Below are 19,055 nucleotides of genomic sequence, written 5' to 3'. Positions count from 1 at the left end.
CAGCAATAATTTATTTATAAAATGTGTTACCGGGAAGTAATACATTGAGAGTTACCTCTAGTTTTCAAGCATGTCCTGGGCATAGAGTTATGATGACAAATACATGGTTACAAATACATAGTTACAATGAGTGAAAAGGGTTATACAGTACATTATATACAAGACATTGCATGCACAGTTAAAGATAATATATATATATATTATAGGCGTATATAACAGTTACAGACCAGATTAAAATGTGAGACAGCCTTAGATTTGAAAGAACTTAGACTGGTGGCGGCTGTGAGAGTCTCCGGTAGACTGTTCCAGTTTTGGGGAGCACGGTAAGAGAAGGAGGAGCGGCCGGATACTTTGCTGAACCTTGGGACCATGAACAGTCTTTTGGAATCAGATCTCAGATGATAAGTGCTGCGTGTGGTAGGGGTGAGGGGCTTGTTCAGATAGGCGGGTAGCTTGCCCAGAAAGTATTTGAAGGCAAGACAGGAAAGATGAACTCAGAATGAATCAGATCATATTGCAATAACAACAAAGTTGTAATGTTTAGCATTGTTACAGTACGTACAGTGCATTTCTCAATTAACCAGTTATTGGTAAATCATTACAAATGAGCACTACTTTGGACTCGCTACACCATAATTGGAGGAAGTATACTTCTATTTAAAACGTATATTTGGTAATCATGAAGATTTTTGAAGAACTACACAGAGATGGGAAGCATAATACCTCATTATAATGCTGAATATTTCTTATAAAGACCTAGATTTATATACCTTGTTTAATATAAACCTTTTCTATGGAGTATTTTGGATTAAATACACTAGTCCAGGAGGGTCAAACTCCAGTCCACAAGGGCCACCGCCAGGTCAGGTTTCAAGAATAGCCCTGCTTCAGCACAGGTGGCTGTCATTCTGACTCAGCCACCTGTGCTGAAGCCGGGATATCCCGAAATCCAGACCTGTTGGTGGCCCTTGAGGATTGGAGTTTGCCGCCCCTGTGCTAGTCTTTATGGGAATTGTTTAGCCACGTGGAAGGCAGGTAACTCCAGCCACGTTGCACTCTGAATTCGCCGTTCCACGGTGCTCACAATCTACAAGGCAAAGGTTGAGCAGTATAAAACCACATGGAAAATAACCTCACTAAGGATCTGCTCCGTCACTAGGCAGATAAGATCGGTATCAAATAGACTCGAATGCTGGCAGGATCCCCAGTATGCACCTTGATACTAAATAGCTGTAGAGCTGATGGTTTAATTTGGAAGAAGGTAAGTTCCTGAATATCAGTGCGATCTGTGCAGTGAAACGTGAGTGAGCCAATGCTGTGAACGAGTGCCTACTCTATACTCCCAATACACATCCCTCAGAAAACTCCGTCTCTCGCAGCTTTTATTATCGTTTTTTCGAAGTGCAGAAAATGTTTGACTTTACGTTTGTTTTAAAAAGCCCAGTAGTGTTTTCATGCAAATGTGAAAAGTGAATACATATTTTCACTGCAAATAAACCGTAGGTTAGATGGGATATAAAAGAACGGTATTTTATTGCATCCTCATTGTCTGGAAAATAAAGGGGGGGGGGGGAATAAATAACTATATATATATATATATATATATATATATATATATATATATATATATATATATATATATATATATATATATGTATATACAACATCCCAATAGTAATCATGTATATGTGGCTGAAAGTATTATCACTAGTGGAACCTGCCTTGACTCTGTGAAAATAATTACTGCTCTAAACAAGAGTAATTATAGACATCAGACCTATTACTCTGCCATACTGCTTTGTGAACTGTGTTTTAGACAGGTAAGAAATCTTTACTGGGAAAGAAAGATGGAACATTGTGTTGGTCCTTTCTTCCAGGTAATAAAATAAGGAAGCAGTGGGAGTATAGATAGTCTCTTGTGTGATACCTTTTTATTAGACCAACAGATAGTTGAGAAGTTCTAAGCTGTCGAACATCTACCTGTCCCATCGTACTTTCAGTGTCTCTTATGCTAACACCTCCTCCTCCTCTATTGATCTCTCTGTGGGGGTACCCCAGGGCTTTGTCCTGGGACCTCTTCTCTTTTCTCTGTTCAGAGATCCGGGTTAAAAACCATGAATGAATAATTGTAACAATCGCTTTACTATGTCTGCAGACGCACTTACCAGAACTCCCTCCTACTGTCTCTGTACGTTCTCCCTACCTACCAATTAGACTGTAAGCTCCTCGGGGCAGGGACTCCTCTTCCTTAATGTTACTTTTATGTCTAAAGCGCTTATTCCCATGATCTGTTATTTATATTATCTGTTATTTATTTGAATATACCACATGTATTACTACTGTGAAGCGCTATGTACATTAATGGCGCTATATAAATAAAGACATACAATACAATACATTCCTACACAGTGCTTTACATTACAATAGGAGGTAAATAATGCACATTACAAACAATGGGGAAAGTGCAACAGGTAAATGATAATAAGGCTAAAGGAGAACCTGCCTTAAAGCGTTTACAATCTAAGTGAGGTTATGGTATACAGGACCCCAGATGATATAAATGATTTAACAAGTAAGACTCCCCTAAAATCACTGACATGTGACAGGCAGTATCCTCTGAAGTCAATCAGTAACACATTAGATTTTTAAATTGGGAGATGTAAAAATAAATAAATAAATAAAATACAAACTTTTTCAGTGTATTATGCTGAATATTAATATAAAGGAGGACGCTTGTGTGAAATGCTGCACCGCAATCCTCTGGATGAAGAAAAATGTATACATATCTACATTAAAAAACTATAGTATGTAAACAATGTATACAGCACTTTAAGGAATATTATAATACAGAGAATTATAATGCAATAAACATTGATAAAGAACTAGAGATATACAACATTTCTGCTGAAGTTTTCAAACCAGGAGGAAAGATGTGCACTTTTATTTATTTATTTTTGGCAATTTACAGGTCACATAACCATTTATACAGCCACTTGTGTAATACTCAGGTGAGGATTTAAGTAATGTCACTTTGTGAAAATTTTTGCAAATTCAGACGATTTTAGAGCATTTTTTTTGAAAAATGCCAAGAAGCATGTCTCTATAAATAAGTATATATATATATATATATATATATATATATATATATATATAGAACAAAGAAAAAACGCTGCTGCACTAAGCGGAATAACAGACCACAAGGGTGGTAATAACACACAGAGTAAATGTCCACATATATAAACCACTGATACTGATATAAAAAAGCTTTATCCCCTGAGGAAGTCGCATGTCGCGACGAAACGCGTAGGGAAGCCTAAGTATTGGACATTTATCATATACTATCCATTTTTGAGTAGTTTTGTCACTGCTCGTATTGGAGCCGATCCGTTATTTACTACGTTTGGTGCCTGGAGCAGGAAATCTGACTGCCGTGTCCGCTCCTTGTACTCCATCGGGTGAATACAAGACTTTACTCATTGCCTTATTTTATCTTGCTTATTGTAAGTGTTCGTAATTCACATGCGTGTTTACTTTTAATATTAAAATACAGTATTATGCTATGGGAGCTGCGCTGTCTTCTTTTCGTTCTCTCTCTATATATATATATATAGTGGTTTTATGTATAGGTGAATGATCTTGCTAGCAGACGTCTGTATAGCTGATGCTAGTGGAAGAAATAAGATGCATCGTGTGGAATACATGTTAGGAACTTTATATCCGTATAATTATCACCAACATTTTAACAAACGATTATAAACTCAGAAGGTAGATTACCAATGCCTCGGTCCAGTTTCTCACTTAAATCCTTTCTATCAGAGGGCTCTGCTTTGCAAAGCGTTGTGAGCCCTGCAGGCGGAACAGGGATTCAAGGTAAAATACCCCAACTAGAATTCAGCAGTAAATGGCTTTTCTTTGACAATTCTGGTGCTGTTTATTTTCCCTGTGGGGCAAATCTTGGAAACAGACCTTTCAGAAATGACACTTCGAGTCACGGGATGATTGTGATTTTTCATCAGGCAGGAAAAACGTCTGCAGGTTTTTTTTTTTTTTGCCGATTTATGCAAAATTGAATATAAACAATACAGAAGGAAATGAGTCACCCGGGCAAAGAGAAGACTTATCTTTTTATGGTGCAACTCATAAACATCCTTCAGTTTAGTGAAAGCGTCAACGCGGGCAAGGGGTGGGCAACGCCAGTCCTCAAGACCCCTCAACAGATCAGGTTTTAAGGATATCCCAGCTTCAGCACAGGTGTCTCAGTCAAAGACTGAGCCAGCTGTGCTGAAGCAGGGACAGATTGAGCTACCTCCGCTGCAGCAGGGATATTCTGAAAGCCTGACCTGTTGGGGGGGGAGTCTTGAGGACTGGCGTTGGGCACCCCTGCCCTAGAGCAGAGTAAGGAACTTTAAAACAAGCTCTTTCACTTGGCAGCCCTGGCATGGAGCACAGTGATCAGCTGCTATTTAAATATGCTACTCATGTACAATATCGATGCACCTGGCTTCCTTGCAGTAAAAACGTGACTTATTGGAGACATTTCATATTTTTATTTTCAATGGGCATTGTGAAATGTAGAATCCATACAAGAGAGCCCGTTTCCCCGTCTTGTCACTGTTTGGCAAATGAGCACATTATACGTACTTTGCAAACAGAAGTGTGGGGGGTGGGGGTGGGGGGGTGACAGTGTGCGTGAGAGCTACAGAGGCTCAGATTCACACAGCTCCGTTGTCGCTTCGCGAGTCGTTAGGTTAACGACTTGTTAACATTAGCCGTGAATCTTCAATGGAGAATAATGTAACATTAAGTCGTGTTTTCTCCCATAAAGTGGGTTGCGTTAACTATAACGGCCATTAGTGATAACATGTAAATGGTATGGAAATTATACATAACCATAACATTGCATCTCCACTGAATTCTGATAATGTTAACACGCAGAGTTAAAGCGCCAATCCAAGCGGCTGGATTTTTTTTGCGGAATTAAGAATATATATATTATCACTTGTGAGCACATTCACATGTCTTAGGCTAAGGCCCCGCTCCCAGAGTCAGCGCACCTGCGCTGCTGACAGGCGGTGCGCTGAGATACACAGACCGCGATCTGCGGTCTGTAGGGAGCGGGAGCCGGAGCGGGAGGTGGGCGGGAGGTGGAAGGTTTGATCGGGAGGTGGGCGGGAGGTGGGAGGTTTGGGCGGGAGGTGGGAGGTTTGATCGGGAGGTGGGCGGTTTGACAGGGAGGGGGGGCGTGGCTTGAGCGGAGGGACCCGCTACTCTCCCCCCCCTCCCTCCACGGACTCGGGCTGGAGCTGGAAAGTAAGTTTAAACACACACACGCAGGCACTCATTCATACACACACACACACACGCACACGCGCACACACAGGCAGGCACTCACGCACTCATACACACACACGCGCGCACACACAGGCAGGCAATCATACACACACACACACACAGACAGAGGCAGGCACTCGGGCACACACATACACACACAGATAGGCATGCACGCACTCAGACACACACACAGAGAAAGGCACTCACCTGCTGTCCCTCCACACTCCTCCCCGCTCCCCGAAGCCTCTCCTCCTCCCGAAGCCTCTCCTCCTCCCGCAGCCTCCCCTCCCCATTGGCTCACAGCCACACACGTCAAAGCTAGAAAACACCATTCTCTGGTGTCTCCAGCGGCTGACGCGCTACAGCGTGTAGTGCTCTGTGCAGCCAGTGGGGACCGGGACCGGCTCGCGAGGATTCCCCTGCTGGTGGGGAACTCGCGACCCGCCGCCCGCGCCAACGAGCGCAGCGGGACCGAGGCCTTAGACAGGTCTGCAACCCTGCCTTTCAACCATTATCACATAGCATACAGTGCTTCCACCGCAAGGGATTCTGGGAAATTACATGCAAATGAGCACACGTCACTTTTTGCCTGTAATATCCATCCCCCACCATAACTTAAAAAAAAAAATATATATATATATATATATTTAAAGCAGCTCCGTTAATTTCAGCTCTGAGGAACCCTGCTTCCGGAGATACTTACCTGCGAATTAGGTGCGGGTAGCCACTCTCCACAGCTACCAGGGTTCACACTATGTCCACTCTTCAGATATTTGCCGGCCGATAGGAAGCCGTGACGTCATCGGTGCGGCTCCTTATTGGAACGCGGGAGCTTCAAACTTGAAAGCCCTGCTTGCTGAGCCAGTGCAGCTACTGACACCTACTTCAGAGGTCAGTATCTCCGGAAGTAGGGGGTCCCCGGAGCTAAAATGAACGAATGCTTTCTTGGATTGCTCCTTTATGTTAATTAGGTCATACCTAAACTTGGCGTTACTCAAATCCAGACATAGAGCTTTTGCAGGGATTGGATGGTTGCAATGCCACAGTTAGATATCAATTAACACACAGCGTTATTTCCTTCTCCTCTTCCTCTCCACAGAAAATACCTAGCCCTATTTAGGGCGTCTGCAATAGGCGTAAAGCCAACACCGTCATAACGTCGCGTTATTGGATTATAAACGCAACATTATGCTAAATAACCTGCCGTTATGCAAGTGAGACGCAGCACGGACGCCGTTTTTGCATATAATTAGCTGTGAGCCTCGCACGTTACGTCAGGGAACATACTGCCCGCTGCTGTGCTAGGTAAAGTCACCTTACGAGCCCTGACTTAACTGTCATATGGAACTGGGACACCGTCCTCCTAAAAGTCTAGGAGGTTAGGTAAAGCTTTAAAAAAAAGCTCAGTTACCATAATAACATTCGTCATTTGAAAACTGGTGCTATAAAATCAATCGCTTACCTATAACCCGGCATATAACGAGTCCTAGTTCACTTTGGCCCCCAGGTTGAACTACCCTTTCAAGCAAGTGGCCTTAACAAGATGGCGGAGAGCAGCACGTTGAGAGCAATTAAGGTTGTCACCTCCAAAATAAACAATCCTACTAATAAGAGATTTGTAGCACCGACAGGATGCTTTATTATGAAATGGAACAGCCTTTTAATTTAACTGTGCAATATGTTGGGGGGAAAAAAGGAGCACAGCGACTCAGGTTTTTTCCGCCGTGCCATAAATAGATGTCATTCTGACAAAGGCGGCGTTGAAAGACAACAAATAAATAAGCAGAAAATAGGAAAAAAAGGCCAGTGTTTGCAATGAAAAGTTTTCATCGACATTTTATTAGAAAAAAGTTACATTGGATGTGCAAATATGTACAACAAAAATAACACAAGGAAGGGTGTTTATATTATGCTCTTTATTACAAATACCTTCAAAACAGAGATGAATGTTAATGCATTTCCAGTGATTTGTGTGTGTGTGTGTGTGTGTGCATATAGATTTTATATATAATGTGTGTATTTATGTACAACATGTAATGCTTAAATTACTATTTGAAATATATACTGTGTACTATATATTCAACTTTTGAAATGTAATACAACACCTTTCAAGAAATCCCTGTTTTGTATGCCAACCTGTGCCCTGCTTCCGAGGTTTTATTTCTGATATACCTGAGCAAGTCTGGGGAAAACTTGGGAAGTGATAAGATACTTCAAGAACAAGCGAATGAAAGACGGTTTGCAACCAATCGCGTTTCTGTTTTAACCCCTGTAGTGCTGGAGAATCCTGTAACACAATGGGAGGGTTATATCACACACTATTGATAATAATAAAAAAAAAAAAGATTGTGTCCTTTTCTTTGATAAATCTGGCTGATTTTTGTATTGGTTTTGGCAGGAGACTTTTACAAAAGGCAGTCGGTAAAAAGATACTGGGTACAAAGATAAGCTTCGAAGAACTCCTGAGTCAGCGTGCAGCAGATCTGAGAACAGTTTGCAGCGGGGATCTGCTTCGTTCTGCAGTAACCTTTAAATGACTCTTCCCTTATTTTTTTTACAGAGGAATTTTGCAATCTAACAACATTGCCACATAATGACACCCGCCCATTCTGAACAGCCAACCACTTTCTCCCTGATTCCTGCCAGGGTATATATGCTGCTAATGGAATGAATGACTTTACTGAGACCCATCTTTACTATAGCTTTCTGTATTGGTCCCAGAAAGAGTAAGATACTTTGTAGTTTTATTTGACCCAACATATCAATCGTATGAGGTTTTCTTGTGCATAAGTTCCGCTGGCTGATACTATACATCGCATATGCACTGACCTTGAACCCTTAAAGACGTATTTCCCAGAACACCCTCCTGTCTCTGTAAGGTCTCCCTACTTACCACTTAGAGTGTAAGCTCTTCGGGGCAGGAACTCCTTTTCCTAAATCTTACTTTTTTCTGAAGCACTTATTCCCATGTTACGTGATATTATTATGCTGGGAAGCGCTATGTACATAGATGGCGCTATATAAATAAACATATACATACGTACGCTTGTGAGACTGCAGGTCTCTTCATCAGATGAGAGGGTTAATTCCATAGTGCAAACTCCCATCTTCAGTTTGCACAGCTTATGCACAAGTAAAACGTTTACCAGTGATATGTCAGCCCAATAATGGCTATAAATAGTGTAGATTGGGTCAGATGGTTTTGCGTTAGCTTAGTATTTACTCTCATATCTCCACGGTCAGGCCCAACCTATTCATCATTGTTACATCTCATCATCGTTTTATTGTATCAAGAGAATAACATTTTATTCTGTAAGCGGCCCAGGGAGTAATGGGCAAAGGGTGACCGTGTTTTGGATAAGCTAAAGAAATCCCACATGCTTCGCAGTTTTAATTTGTAATGGACCGGAGAAATACAGTAGGTGAACTTCTTATTCCAGTCTATGTAAAAGTAAGTAAAGTGGGACTCATTGAACCAAGCAGTAATGGTTTGATGAATCCCTTAAGCGTTGCTGCAAAGATGATCAAAATGATTATTTTTAATGGATAAGTTATTTGTTTAATGCACATCTTTAGTTCCAGGGGGGCTCACAGGGTATTATGCATCAGTGTGTTTCATGGCAAAAGGATAAAGATAGTCAAACCAAACCCATATTCTTTTCCCTTTAAGAGATGGAGGATCTGGAGGAGAGGGGGTACTACAGTGCATATTGCAGGGGTAGCCAACTCCAGTCCTCAAGAGCTACCAACAGGTCAGGTTTTCAGGATATCTCTGTTTCAGCACAGGTGGCTCAGTCAAAGACTGAGCCACCTGTACTGAAGCAGGGATTGATTGAGCCACCTGTGCTGAAGCATGGATATCCTGAAAACCCGACCTGTTGGTAGCTCTTGAGGACTAGAGTTGGATCCTCCATGCATATTGTCTTATATAGTACATATTTACCTATATAGGACTGGGACTGTCATTTAAATGTTATCATAGAGTTTTTACTTTTATTTTCTATTATAATATTATTATTATGATATAAAGACTGAACTGGATCTCAATGGATAGTGTAGGTGCACAAATCAGTTATTTGTTTGTCTTGCTGTGTTTTTTTATGGCTTCTGATTTCTATTTATACAGACGAGTCACCAATAAACATTTGGCAAGTGCGAAACATATTGGGAACGGCACCTGGCTTTTTGCGTCGGTTTTAGATTGACAATCTGTGTTATATGTTCACAGCCTTCATAAAAGGAATAAAGTATGCAGAGAAAATGCACAAATGAACCCGATTTTATGTCAATTTATCTTTAAAATAAACTTTAAAAGGACAATATGATTGTTGTGTGTGACCTGAAATGTAACACTTGCATAGCACTCTTCATGCCAAGTCACATATATTAAATTGTAATAAGCATTTACAAACATTCCCAATCCTTCTCTGAAATGCCGGCATATCAACCAGCAGAGGGGCTCTGAAGTCTCCTGATCACGGACCACGTCAATGTCTCTCCTCCATGTGGAGGACATTCCTACAAATGTATGGGGGGGGGGGGGGGCTCGCACACATGATGTAATGCTTCAGCCACTGAATTGTAGAGATGCAGAATGTATATTTCACAAATACTGTGTAAAACAGGCGGTCTTCAGCACTGGTAGTTACTGAAAGAGCTGCCTGGAATAAATGTTAGAGGGTTGGGGGGGGCGGGGGAGGGGGAACAAAGATTAAAGTCATAGTTCTCAAGGACCACCAACAGGTTAGCTCAATCAGTCCCTGCTTCAGCACAGACGGCTCAATCGGTCCCTGGTTCAGCACAGGCGGCTCAATCAGAGGCTGGGATATCCTGAAAACCTGACCTGTTGGAGGGGCTTGAGGGTTGCACCCCTGCCCTAGGGGATAGTTGGAGAACCTTTGTCACACGAAGTAACATCCATGTGTGCCCAGACCTCTATACTATGTGCTGGCAAAGCAGGAGACAGGAGTGTAATACGGGCCGATTCCAAAATAGAATCATAGAAGAAAGTGCAAAAGAGGAATTCCAAGATTGTATAGCAATGTTTCAGGTATCCATCTTTAATCAGGTGATTTCCACACAATCTGTGGATGTCAATGAGGGTGGCCGTAGTGCGCACGAGCGCGATGCAGAGCGACCGCGCAGCAGAAATTTTCAAGCTACAAATGATTTTGTTGTCGCGCGGCGGCCGCATCACGTGAGCGGTTCAGCCAATGAGGGTGTACCAGCCGTGTGACGCGTCCGCCACGCCTCCGGCTGCGCAAACGCTAAGAGCAGAAATCGCTCAGCTGACAGGTGCGCGTGATGCCAGGCGTTCCGTCGCGCGCCCCCAATATAAACGCGGCATAAGAGGGGTGCTGAAACAGTCACACTTTGCATGCACTCAGGCTGTGGCCAGACACTTAACCAGCTCGGGATTGTATCGTCAACACAGAGTTGGGTCTCACACCAACACCACACGTTAATAAAGCCAAGCACTGCGATATTGGAGGATTCAGGACATTTGGAAGTGTAGGGGTTAATCTGGTGTTTTTAGGTTCTCTACGCAGAACAAAGCACTTTGTGCTGTTATTTGCATTACCCTTACCATCACCATTTGTGTTATTAGTATACAAGATAATTTTTTTTTTTATCTCACAGGCGATACAAAGTCACGGAGTGCAAAACATCAACGGGTATAAAAGTATTCTCTAGACTGAAGCAGGTTGTCTGCTGGCACAAATGATGCATAATAATCGTACAAGCAACTAAAAAAACAGTCTGGGTGGAAAACCATTGACTTTAGAGCAGCTGCAATTTTGTAACCTCAGAATCGCCAGCACTTCCATGAGGTATGTTTATAACAGCAGAGTAGGTTCATCTACAGAAGGTTACCGCATTCCTGGCACTCTAATACCCAGTACTAACATGGGTTCAGAGTTACAGCCCTTAAAAACAGTAACAAGCTTGCAGTAGATGTCCCATTCTTCTTAGTCTGTCTACAAAAGGCTTCCACGCTGCTCTTACAGGAGTTTAGGGACAGAGGCGCCAGCATGCCGAAACTTAGTTGTATTTAAGGGTGCAAGGGTTGATCCCAGTTGGGAATGGGCCACACTCCTAAATTGCACTCGGAAGCCTCTGGAGTCAGCCGATAAACCCAAGGTCGGCACCGTTTACCTTCATCAGTCTGTGATTAAGAACTGCCGTAGCACAGCTCCACAGATGGACCCTTTGTTGCATAATGGGAAATGAAAGGAGAATGAGAACGTTTTCTGCTGGACTCGGCTAACCTCGCTTTGGGTCCAGTGCTGCCATCCAGCTACTTTAATCCCATGTGTCCTTGCATATACTCACAAATACACCGACATGTGGAGTTCAACACTTCCAAATGAAGCAGAATGGACGGAGTCATAGTGTGGTGGTGTTGTTGTTGTTGTTGTTGTAAAAATATCTCAACATACCGTATTCCTTGAGAATTCTTTTTGAAAGCAAAAACAGTTCATCCCTTGGCTTATTGAAAAATGCTGTTCATTTTCCTTGGCGGGATTGAAAAAGTGTCATTATCATCTTTAGCTGCATTGTCAAAATGTTCTAGTGCAAAAAACAAACATACAAACAAACAATGAACTAAACTTTCGATTGTCTCTCGTCACTCCATTCTTGTTTAGTGTTCTGCAAGGCCTGCGTCTTCTTCTCGTCCACCTGAACATAATCCACTCGCTGCTCTTCAGAGAGAAATGGTTTCTGTGGGAAAGCAGAAGTTTGTAGTTAGACATGAAACCGTGCGTACTCAGGTGTCTATCTTAGGGAAGTCCAGGCAAGAACTGAACCCACAAACATCTGTATTCAAAACCCACGCACTAACTTTTCCCCAAGCTGCTGACTTAACACGGATGGATAGACATACAGTAGGCACGTAAATGATACTTGTTTTAGGTAATGTATGTTATCTCTAGAGAAGCCAATTCATTATTGTTGCATACTTGTAATGCAAAATGAAGTGGCAACAATGCTTAATTGTGCAGACTGGGCACTGTGCCACGCATTTTACATATATGTAAAAGCAACTACATACAAATGTCCTGCACTCATCAATATATTTAAGTAAATGTACTATATAGATTATATAAGCCTCAATAGCTCAGGTGCTACCCTAAATAGTATCAAAATGGTATTTCAAAAAAAAGTTTCTAATGGAACACTAAGAAACCAAGACTCAAACAGGTGCACTCTAAAGAGACAATATATATTATACACTCATATTTATATTACAGAAAGCCACGCTATGAAACAAGGACACGTTTAAAAATAACTCGAGCAGTTCATTAAAACTAAAACTAACAACATAGAGACAAATGTGAAAAAAAGGTTAGTGGAGAGAAGAAAAAAATGAAGACGTTACCCCATTCCACGAGTAACTCTAATTCCTGGATAAACAGTGTGGTTCACAAATCGAGCCCGGCTCGTATGTATATAGGCATAATGAAACCATGCGTGGGCTAAAAAAGCCACAAAATAGTGCAAAAAATATATAATTGCGAGCTATGAGAGTCGTGCTCAGCATCAAGCCCCTTAAATCAGTTACACCCAAACTCAGTAGCTGACGTTGAAAAAAGAAATATGCCCAGCAATTTCAATCTATGTCAAATTCAGACGTCAGATACTGTATCCTATATCCGCAATTACAGTATATTCCAGAGGAAGCAAACAAAAACCCCAGTGTCATATCATCCAATGATATCTCATAAGGGAGAAAAAAAATTCCTTCCTGACTCCAAGAATTGGCAATCAGATTACTCCCTGGATCAACATCCTTCCCATGTTACTTATTAGGTATATCCCTGTATACCTTTCTAAGAAGATGTCCAACCTTTATTTTCGTGTTTAAAAGAAACAGACGTGGTATCAATAGCTACATTGCATAGCCCACTCTTCATATGATATGACCCAACATATAGGTTTTAAGTGTATTTCCCCCGATACCCCTCAGCCTGTAAAACGTGCTTGTCGATATGCAGAGAGATGTGTTTAATCGCTGTCCATTGCCTCACCATTTTGAGTCATGCTTGAATGGCGAGCCACACTGCTCCTCCAGGAAATAGTTACCCATGTGGAATGGGGAGACATCTTTATTTCTCCCCACTAATCTTTTTTCTTTTAGGTTGTTTGTTTTAATGAACTGCTCGAGTTATTTTGAAACGTGTCCTTGCTGCTTCACAGGGCTGGTTTCTGTGATATAAATATGTGGGTGTAATAAATACCGTTTCTTGGGAGTGCACCTCTTTATAAGGCCTCGGCCATGGTTCTGACGGGCGGGCGGAGGCGCGCTGAGGCTCAGGGAAAGCGGGTGCTTTCCCTGGCCTTAGACAGCACGCCGTCCAGGGGCGTGTCGGGGGCGTGTCGGCGGGCGGGCCAGTGACGTCACGGAGCTGGTTCGCCCTCATTGGGTGAACCGCTCACGTGACCGGCCCTGCGCTCCGGCGAGCGGGAAAATGTAAAATTTCCCTAAGACCTACGCTTCCGCAAGCGCGCGGAAGCGTAGGCGAGCCCTTACTAAAGCCGCTCTCATTGCGGCTGTAGGGGCTCAGTGCCGAGCGGAAGCGCGCCTCAGCGCGCCTCCGCCCGCAAGCACTAAACATGGACGCTGCCTTAGAGTGTCTTGGTTTCTTAGTGTTCTATTACAGGGGTTCTCAACCCCAGTCCTCAAGATCCACCAACAGGTCTGGTTTTCAGGATATCCCTGCGTCAGCACAGGTGGCTCAATCAGTCCCTGATGCATGAGGAGCACAGCCAAACAGATTATAACCAGAGGTACAGCCAAAATGTACAGGTTATAGGATAGTGTATGTTGCATTTCTGGGCTATTACAATAATGTTATATAAGTGTAGCTTTGCTCTGCAATACGGTGCACAACCCTACAACACCGAGAAAGTTACAAATCCCTCCAGGTATAAACTCATACGTGAAATAAGGATAACAATATTCTGACAGGTACACGAAAAAGCCTTACTATACAACAAACAGCCCCTTCTCTTATCTGTGTTTGCCATTTTGTTTTAGGAGGTGTGTGTAAGTCCCAATTCCAAACTCACAAAGCGTTGTACATTTTTTGTTTTATTATTATTATTACTATTAGTAAAAAGATTCTTGTTGTAAGGGGCAGAGGGGGAGATTTCTCTCCCAAAGACAAATACACGATCACATGGAATTTCTTCCATACTGGATCCTCTGTTTCTAACACACCACATTTTCCTCCAGGCCCCATGAGCTGTAGCCGGAGGTGAAATACTGAATTGTTAGTCCGTTTAAAGAGGCAGTCCAAACAACTTAAAAAAAAAATATATATATATATATATATTTGTTTTAATATGCAGTCTTTGGTTACCTTTATTGAAAGCAAATTACCTAAGCTGCCAATCGATTGGTTCTCCCGTGATCAATTGGCAAAGATCCCACTAAATGTCCGCCTTTCAGTTTCAAATCAATTCTCCAGTCAGTGTGACTCAGCAGCTACAATGAATCCTGATATTACTAAAGTGACATTATCTATTGTTACAGTTTGCAGCTCAAACTACTGGGAAAATTGGCAACAAATGATCACAAACAGGAAAGTGTTGCAAAGATCTTGCACTGCTGGGGAGGTGGGCTAAAGCCTGCTATAGAAATCAAAGGATGGTCCATTTATTTAAACTAATTGAGATTTTAATAAAAAGAATAATAATAATGCAATAAAAAAGGTAGTAAGTATTATCTAATACTAGAGAACTGATTTATTAAATAAAATAAAAAACACACGTAGGATATTGCTTGGAATGCTCCATTAACACAGGGATATGAATTCTGTGGCTTAAAAATGCAAAACCCAGTATATATTCTGAAATGCATATTTTTGTGTCTAAACAGTCTTTCATTCTTTGTAATGTTATTATCAACTTTATTCACTATTATAACACCTTAGAATTATATCTACTGGTAACCTGTAAGACTTATGGCAGACAGTTTGTCCGCACAAAATCACGTCTTCGATTCAATGTGCACAGCGAGGAGAATATTCGCAGTTACAGTGAATTTCATGGGAAGCTGCACAAGAATCTGAGGAGGGGCGTCATACGATACAATCCGCAACATTCGGAATACATGGCAGAGGAGCGTGATAACACCGGTTACATGCTTGCACGGTTACGTGATAACACCGGTTACATGGGTTACGTGATTACACCGGTTACATGGGTTACGTGATTGCACCGGTTACATGGGTTACGTGATTGCATGGTTACGTGATTACACCGGTTACACGGGTTACGTGATTGCACGGTTACGTGGGTTACGTGATTGCACGGTTACGTGATTACACCGGTTAAACGGGTTACGTGATTGCACTGGTTACATGGGTTACGTGATTGCACGGTTACGTGATTACACCGGTTAAACGGGTTACGTGATTGCACGGTTACATGGGTTACGTGATTGCACGGTTACGTGATTACACCGGTTACACGGGTTACGTGATTGCACGGTTACGTGGGTTACGTGATTGCACGGTTACGTGATTACACCGGTTACATGCTTACACCTGTCTGGGACAGTTGGTCATCGCCATTTAACAGCAACCAAATCACCGCCGTTTTTTAGCCGCTACTCACCTGGCCACAGGACCTCTCGCTGCCGGCCGCTTCACCACCAAGGTAAGCCCCTAACCTCACCCTTTACCCTAAAAACCCCTAATCTTCACTCCTTGTACTAACACTACCCCTACCCTAGAAATGTTAACCCTTTACGCTAACCCCCTACCCTAAAAACCTTAACCCTAATCCCCTACCCTAAAAAGTTTAACCCCTTACCCTAAACTCCATATTCTAATTCCCTACCTAAAGACCAAACCCCTTGCCCTGAAACCCCTATCCTAACCGCTAAATGAACCCTTAAATAAACATACTTTATTGGAGAACCGGCTGGCTGTGGCGGACCCCACTGCAGTCGAACACTTGGATTTCCAGGTATTTGAGCATTTATTCTGATAACCTCCCTCCCGCAGGATGAATGGAGTGCACGCTCACTGACGGTGCCTACCTTCTGTACAGGAGAAGGGGACGCAGAATTAAAATCCAATGCCAGATAGTCAAGGTTGAACTTCCTTGGCCATGGGAAACTCCCATTGCTAGGGGATGTTCCCTGCCTCTGCTCCTGGTGGGAAAACAAGGGAGAAACACGGGTCAAGCAAACACAATCACATCACAAAGGGGGTTTTTAAAACAACCTTTACTTTGCACCACTTTCTGCAAAAATGTAGCACTGCCCGTGCCAAGGCTGAGATGCCAGTGTCATCTCCAACGTCAGGAAACGTTGTCAAAACATGGCGCTGTGTTATCCAGGACGCTGACCTGTCAGATATCTCGCAAACACCAGCACATTTGGCACACAGTTTATGGACGACAATGATTCCCACTGGAATCCCCTTGCTCCCCACTGTGTGAAGCAAGTACTGTATCTGTGTCCGTGCAATGCTGAATATTGGGGCTGTCAAAGATATCCAACTGGACTAAGCAGAGAACACGCGCAGCCTTTTCTTAACTGTTTCTGTGCCACAGTGGGCGACTGCAGTCCTCAAGGGCCACCAACAGGTCAAGTTTTCAGGATATCCCTGCTTCAGCACAGGTGACTCAATTAGTTGGTCTGTCGTTGACTAGCCAACCTCAGTCCTCAAGGGCCACCCACAGATCAGGGTTTACGGATTATCGCGGCTTCAGCACAGGTGGCTCACCTGTGCTGATGCAGGGACATCCTGAAAGCCTGACCTGTTGGTGGCCCTTGAGGACTGGAGTTGGCCACCCCTGGTGTAATACAGAGCAACACATTCTCTCCAGCGCTTTAGAAAATCAAAAAGAATGAGCAAATAGCCCCATATTTGTCTCTGCTGCATTCAAAACAAACAGTTTATTTCTTCTTCTTCTTCTGCTTGGAATAGACGATTACCATTTGTATGTAGCTCTCCTCCTCTTCTCCCGAGACAGAATTGGCAAATATATTTGCTGACCTAATACAGTCACTTTCTGGGGAGATAAAGCTGGTTCGATTGCTAGGAAAGAAAAACACGAGAGAGGTCAAGGAAGCATGTCACAGATGCTGTGAAAGTCAGCCAAATCCTGACATTGCACATTTGTGCAATAAACAAACCCTTCTCCTGCAACTGTGGTAGAAATAACAGTATGTCAGTGAAGTCCGCTGGCAAACAGCAGGATTCAGGCTGCACTGGAATAAACGTTTTGACGATAAACCAGTCATCAAGACAAATGAGTTTATGAGAATTGTCCACCCAGTATGAATTCCAGCAGACGTGATCTGTGTGTCTAGAATGTGCTAGAATGTGCTCACAGCTGCTTTCTCAGGGAACATTTCTGATCCAAGGCATCGTTCTGATTCACACCCACACCCACAAACGTGGAGACAACGATGGCTTTATAACACACTGCTAATACTCTTGTAATAACTTGCATTGATATCACTGTACAAAGGAAGGTGATCTTTGTGCAGATGTTTGCAAGTGTGTACGGTGCAGGCAATTATAAACGGCCTTAAATATTTTCCATTTAGCTTAATATAAAGTGGTTTCAAGGCCGATTTAATACCATATAATACCACAGATACCATACAGTTCATCCCCAGGCAGACACAGTTATCGGAAATTCCCTAAATATCTACTGAACAAAACATCTCTTTAGTGTGAAAAACGGAACTCAATTTTGGAACAAAACTCTTAGCTCAAAGAGCCAGAAGTAGTGACCGCACTGCAGGTCATTTTGGCTTTAGTTGGTCAGATTCTTCCCTTTATTCTGCATATATTTTATATATATTTATTTTTTCATTGTCAATTTTTCAGTACAGTTCTGGTGAAAAATATTGGGCTCTTTATAAAACACACACACACGCACGCACGCGCGCGCACACACACACACGCACACGCACGCACGCTAGGGTGCAGACTGTGTCAGCAAGGCAGCACATCTTATATGATAAAACAGGACAGGCACTCTTAAGATCCAAAGGTGACATTTATTCTTCAACGTTTCGGCTCCCAACGGAGACTTTATCAAGAGCACCGAAACGTTGAGGAAAAATTGTCACTTTTGGATCTTGGCGTGCCTGTCCTGTTTTATCAAGGGCAAAATGTAGGCACAAAGTAATTGTTTTGTTGCAGCTCGCGCTGAAATATACCTGCGCCAAGCTGCGTCTCTGTATTAACCTTAGTTGCACCATTTTCGGGTATGTCTGCGATGAGAACGGGCAGGAGGAGGAGTAACATTTGCTTATTGGCGCAGGGATTAAGGAATGTGCGGCTCGCGTTACTTTTCTTGGCGGTTCTCTGCATTGGTTTTCGACGTTTTTTTCTTAGCGCAGAAAACCAGCGCAACTTGTGCAAATTCTACAGTAGTAGAAATAAACGTACTTAATGAATATGCTGCGGCGTGTGTTTATGCATCAGCGCAGACCACGTTTTTGACGCATCGACCCCATACATGTTAGAGACCCTAGAGCGGGGGTGCGCTAACTTTTCCCCCTGCGCTCCCCTGCATGCTGCCCCCCCGCCTGCTCTTCTCCCCCCCCCCCCTTACCTGGGCTTCGCTATCAAATGACGCCACGGGTTCATGTGATGTCACGTTGCCATGGCGGTGCATCATTTGTCATTTGATGCCGCGTTGCCATGACGACGTGTCGCTGGAAGCCGAGGTAAGAGAATTTACAGAGG

The 19,055-nt window shown here is 42.9% G+C and overlaps 1 protein-coding gene across 1 annotated transcript in view; it reads right to left on the bottom strand.

Annotated features, from left to right (window-relative positions):
* Positions 1–7,151: 7,151 nt before the first annotated feature.
* GAB3 (GRB2 associated binding protein 3) overlaps positions 7,152–19,055 on the bottom strand; it is a 75,298-nt gene continuing 63,394 nt past the window's right edge. Inside the window, exons 8-10 of the mRNA XM_075573429.1 lie at positions 17,285–17,387; positions 16,382–16,495; positions 7,152–12,054 (exon numbers count right to left, since the gene is read on the bottom strand). Of these exons, the coding sequence (XP_075429544.1) occupies positions 11,938–12,054; positions 16,382–16,495; positions 17,285–17,387 (334 nt within the window). The 3' untranslated portion in view covers positions 7,152–11,937. The remainder of the gene's footprint in view (positions 12,055–16,381; positions 16,496–17,284; positions 17,388–19,055) is intronic.

Source organism: Ascaphus truei, chromosome 16 (assembly GCF_040206685.1).
Source record: "Ascaphus truei isolate aAscTru1 chromosome 16, aAscTru1.hap1, whole genome shotgun sequence".
Taxonomy (NCBI): Eukaryota; Metazoa; Chordata; class Amphibia; order Anura; family Ascaphidae; genus Ascaphus; species Ascaphus truei.
Note: the sequence above shows the minus strand (reverse complement) of the source record. Positions and strands in the feature narration are given on the sequence as shown.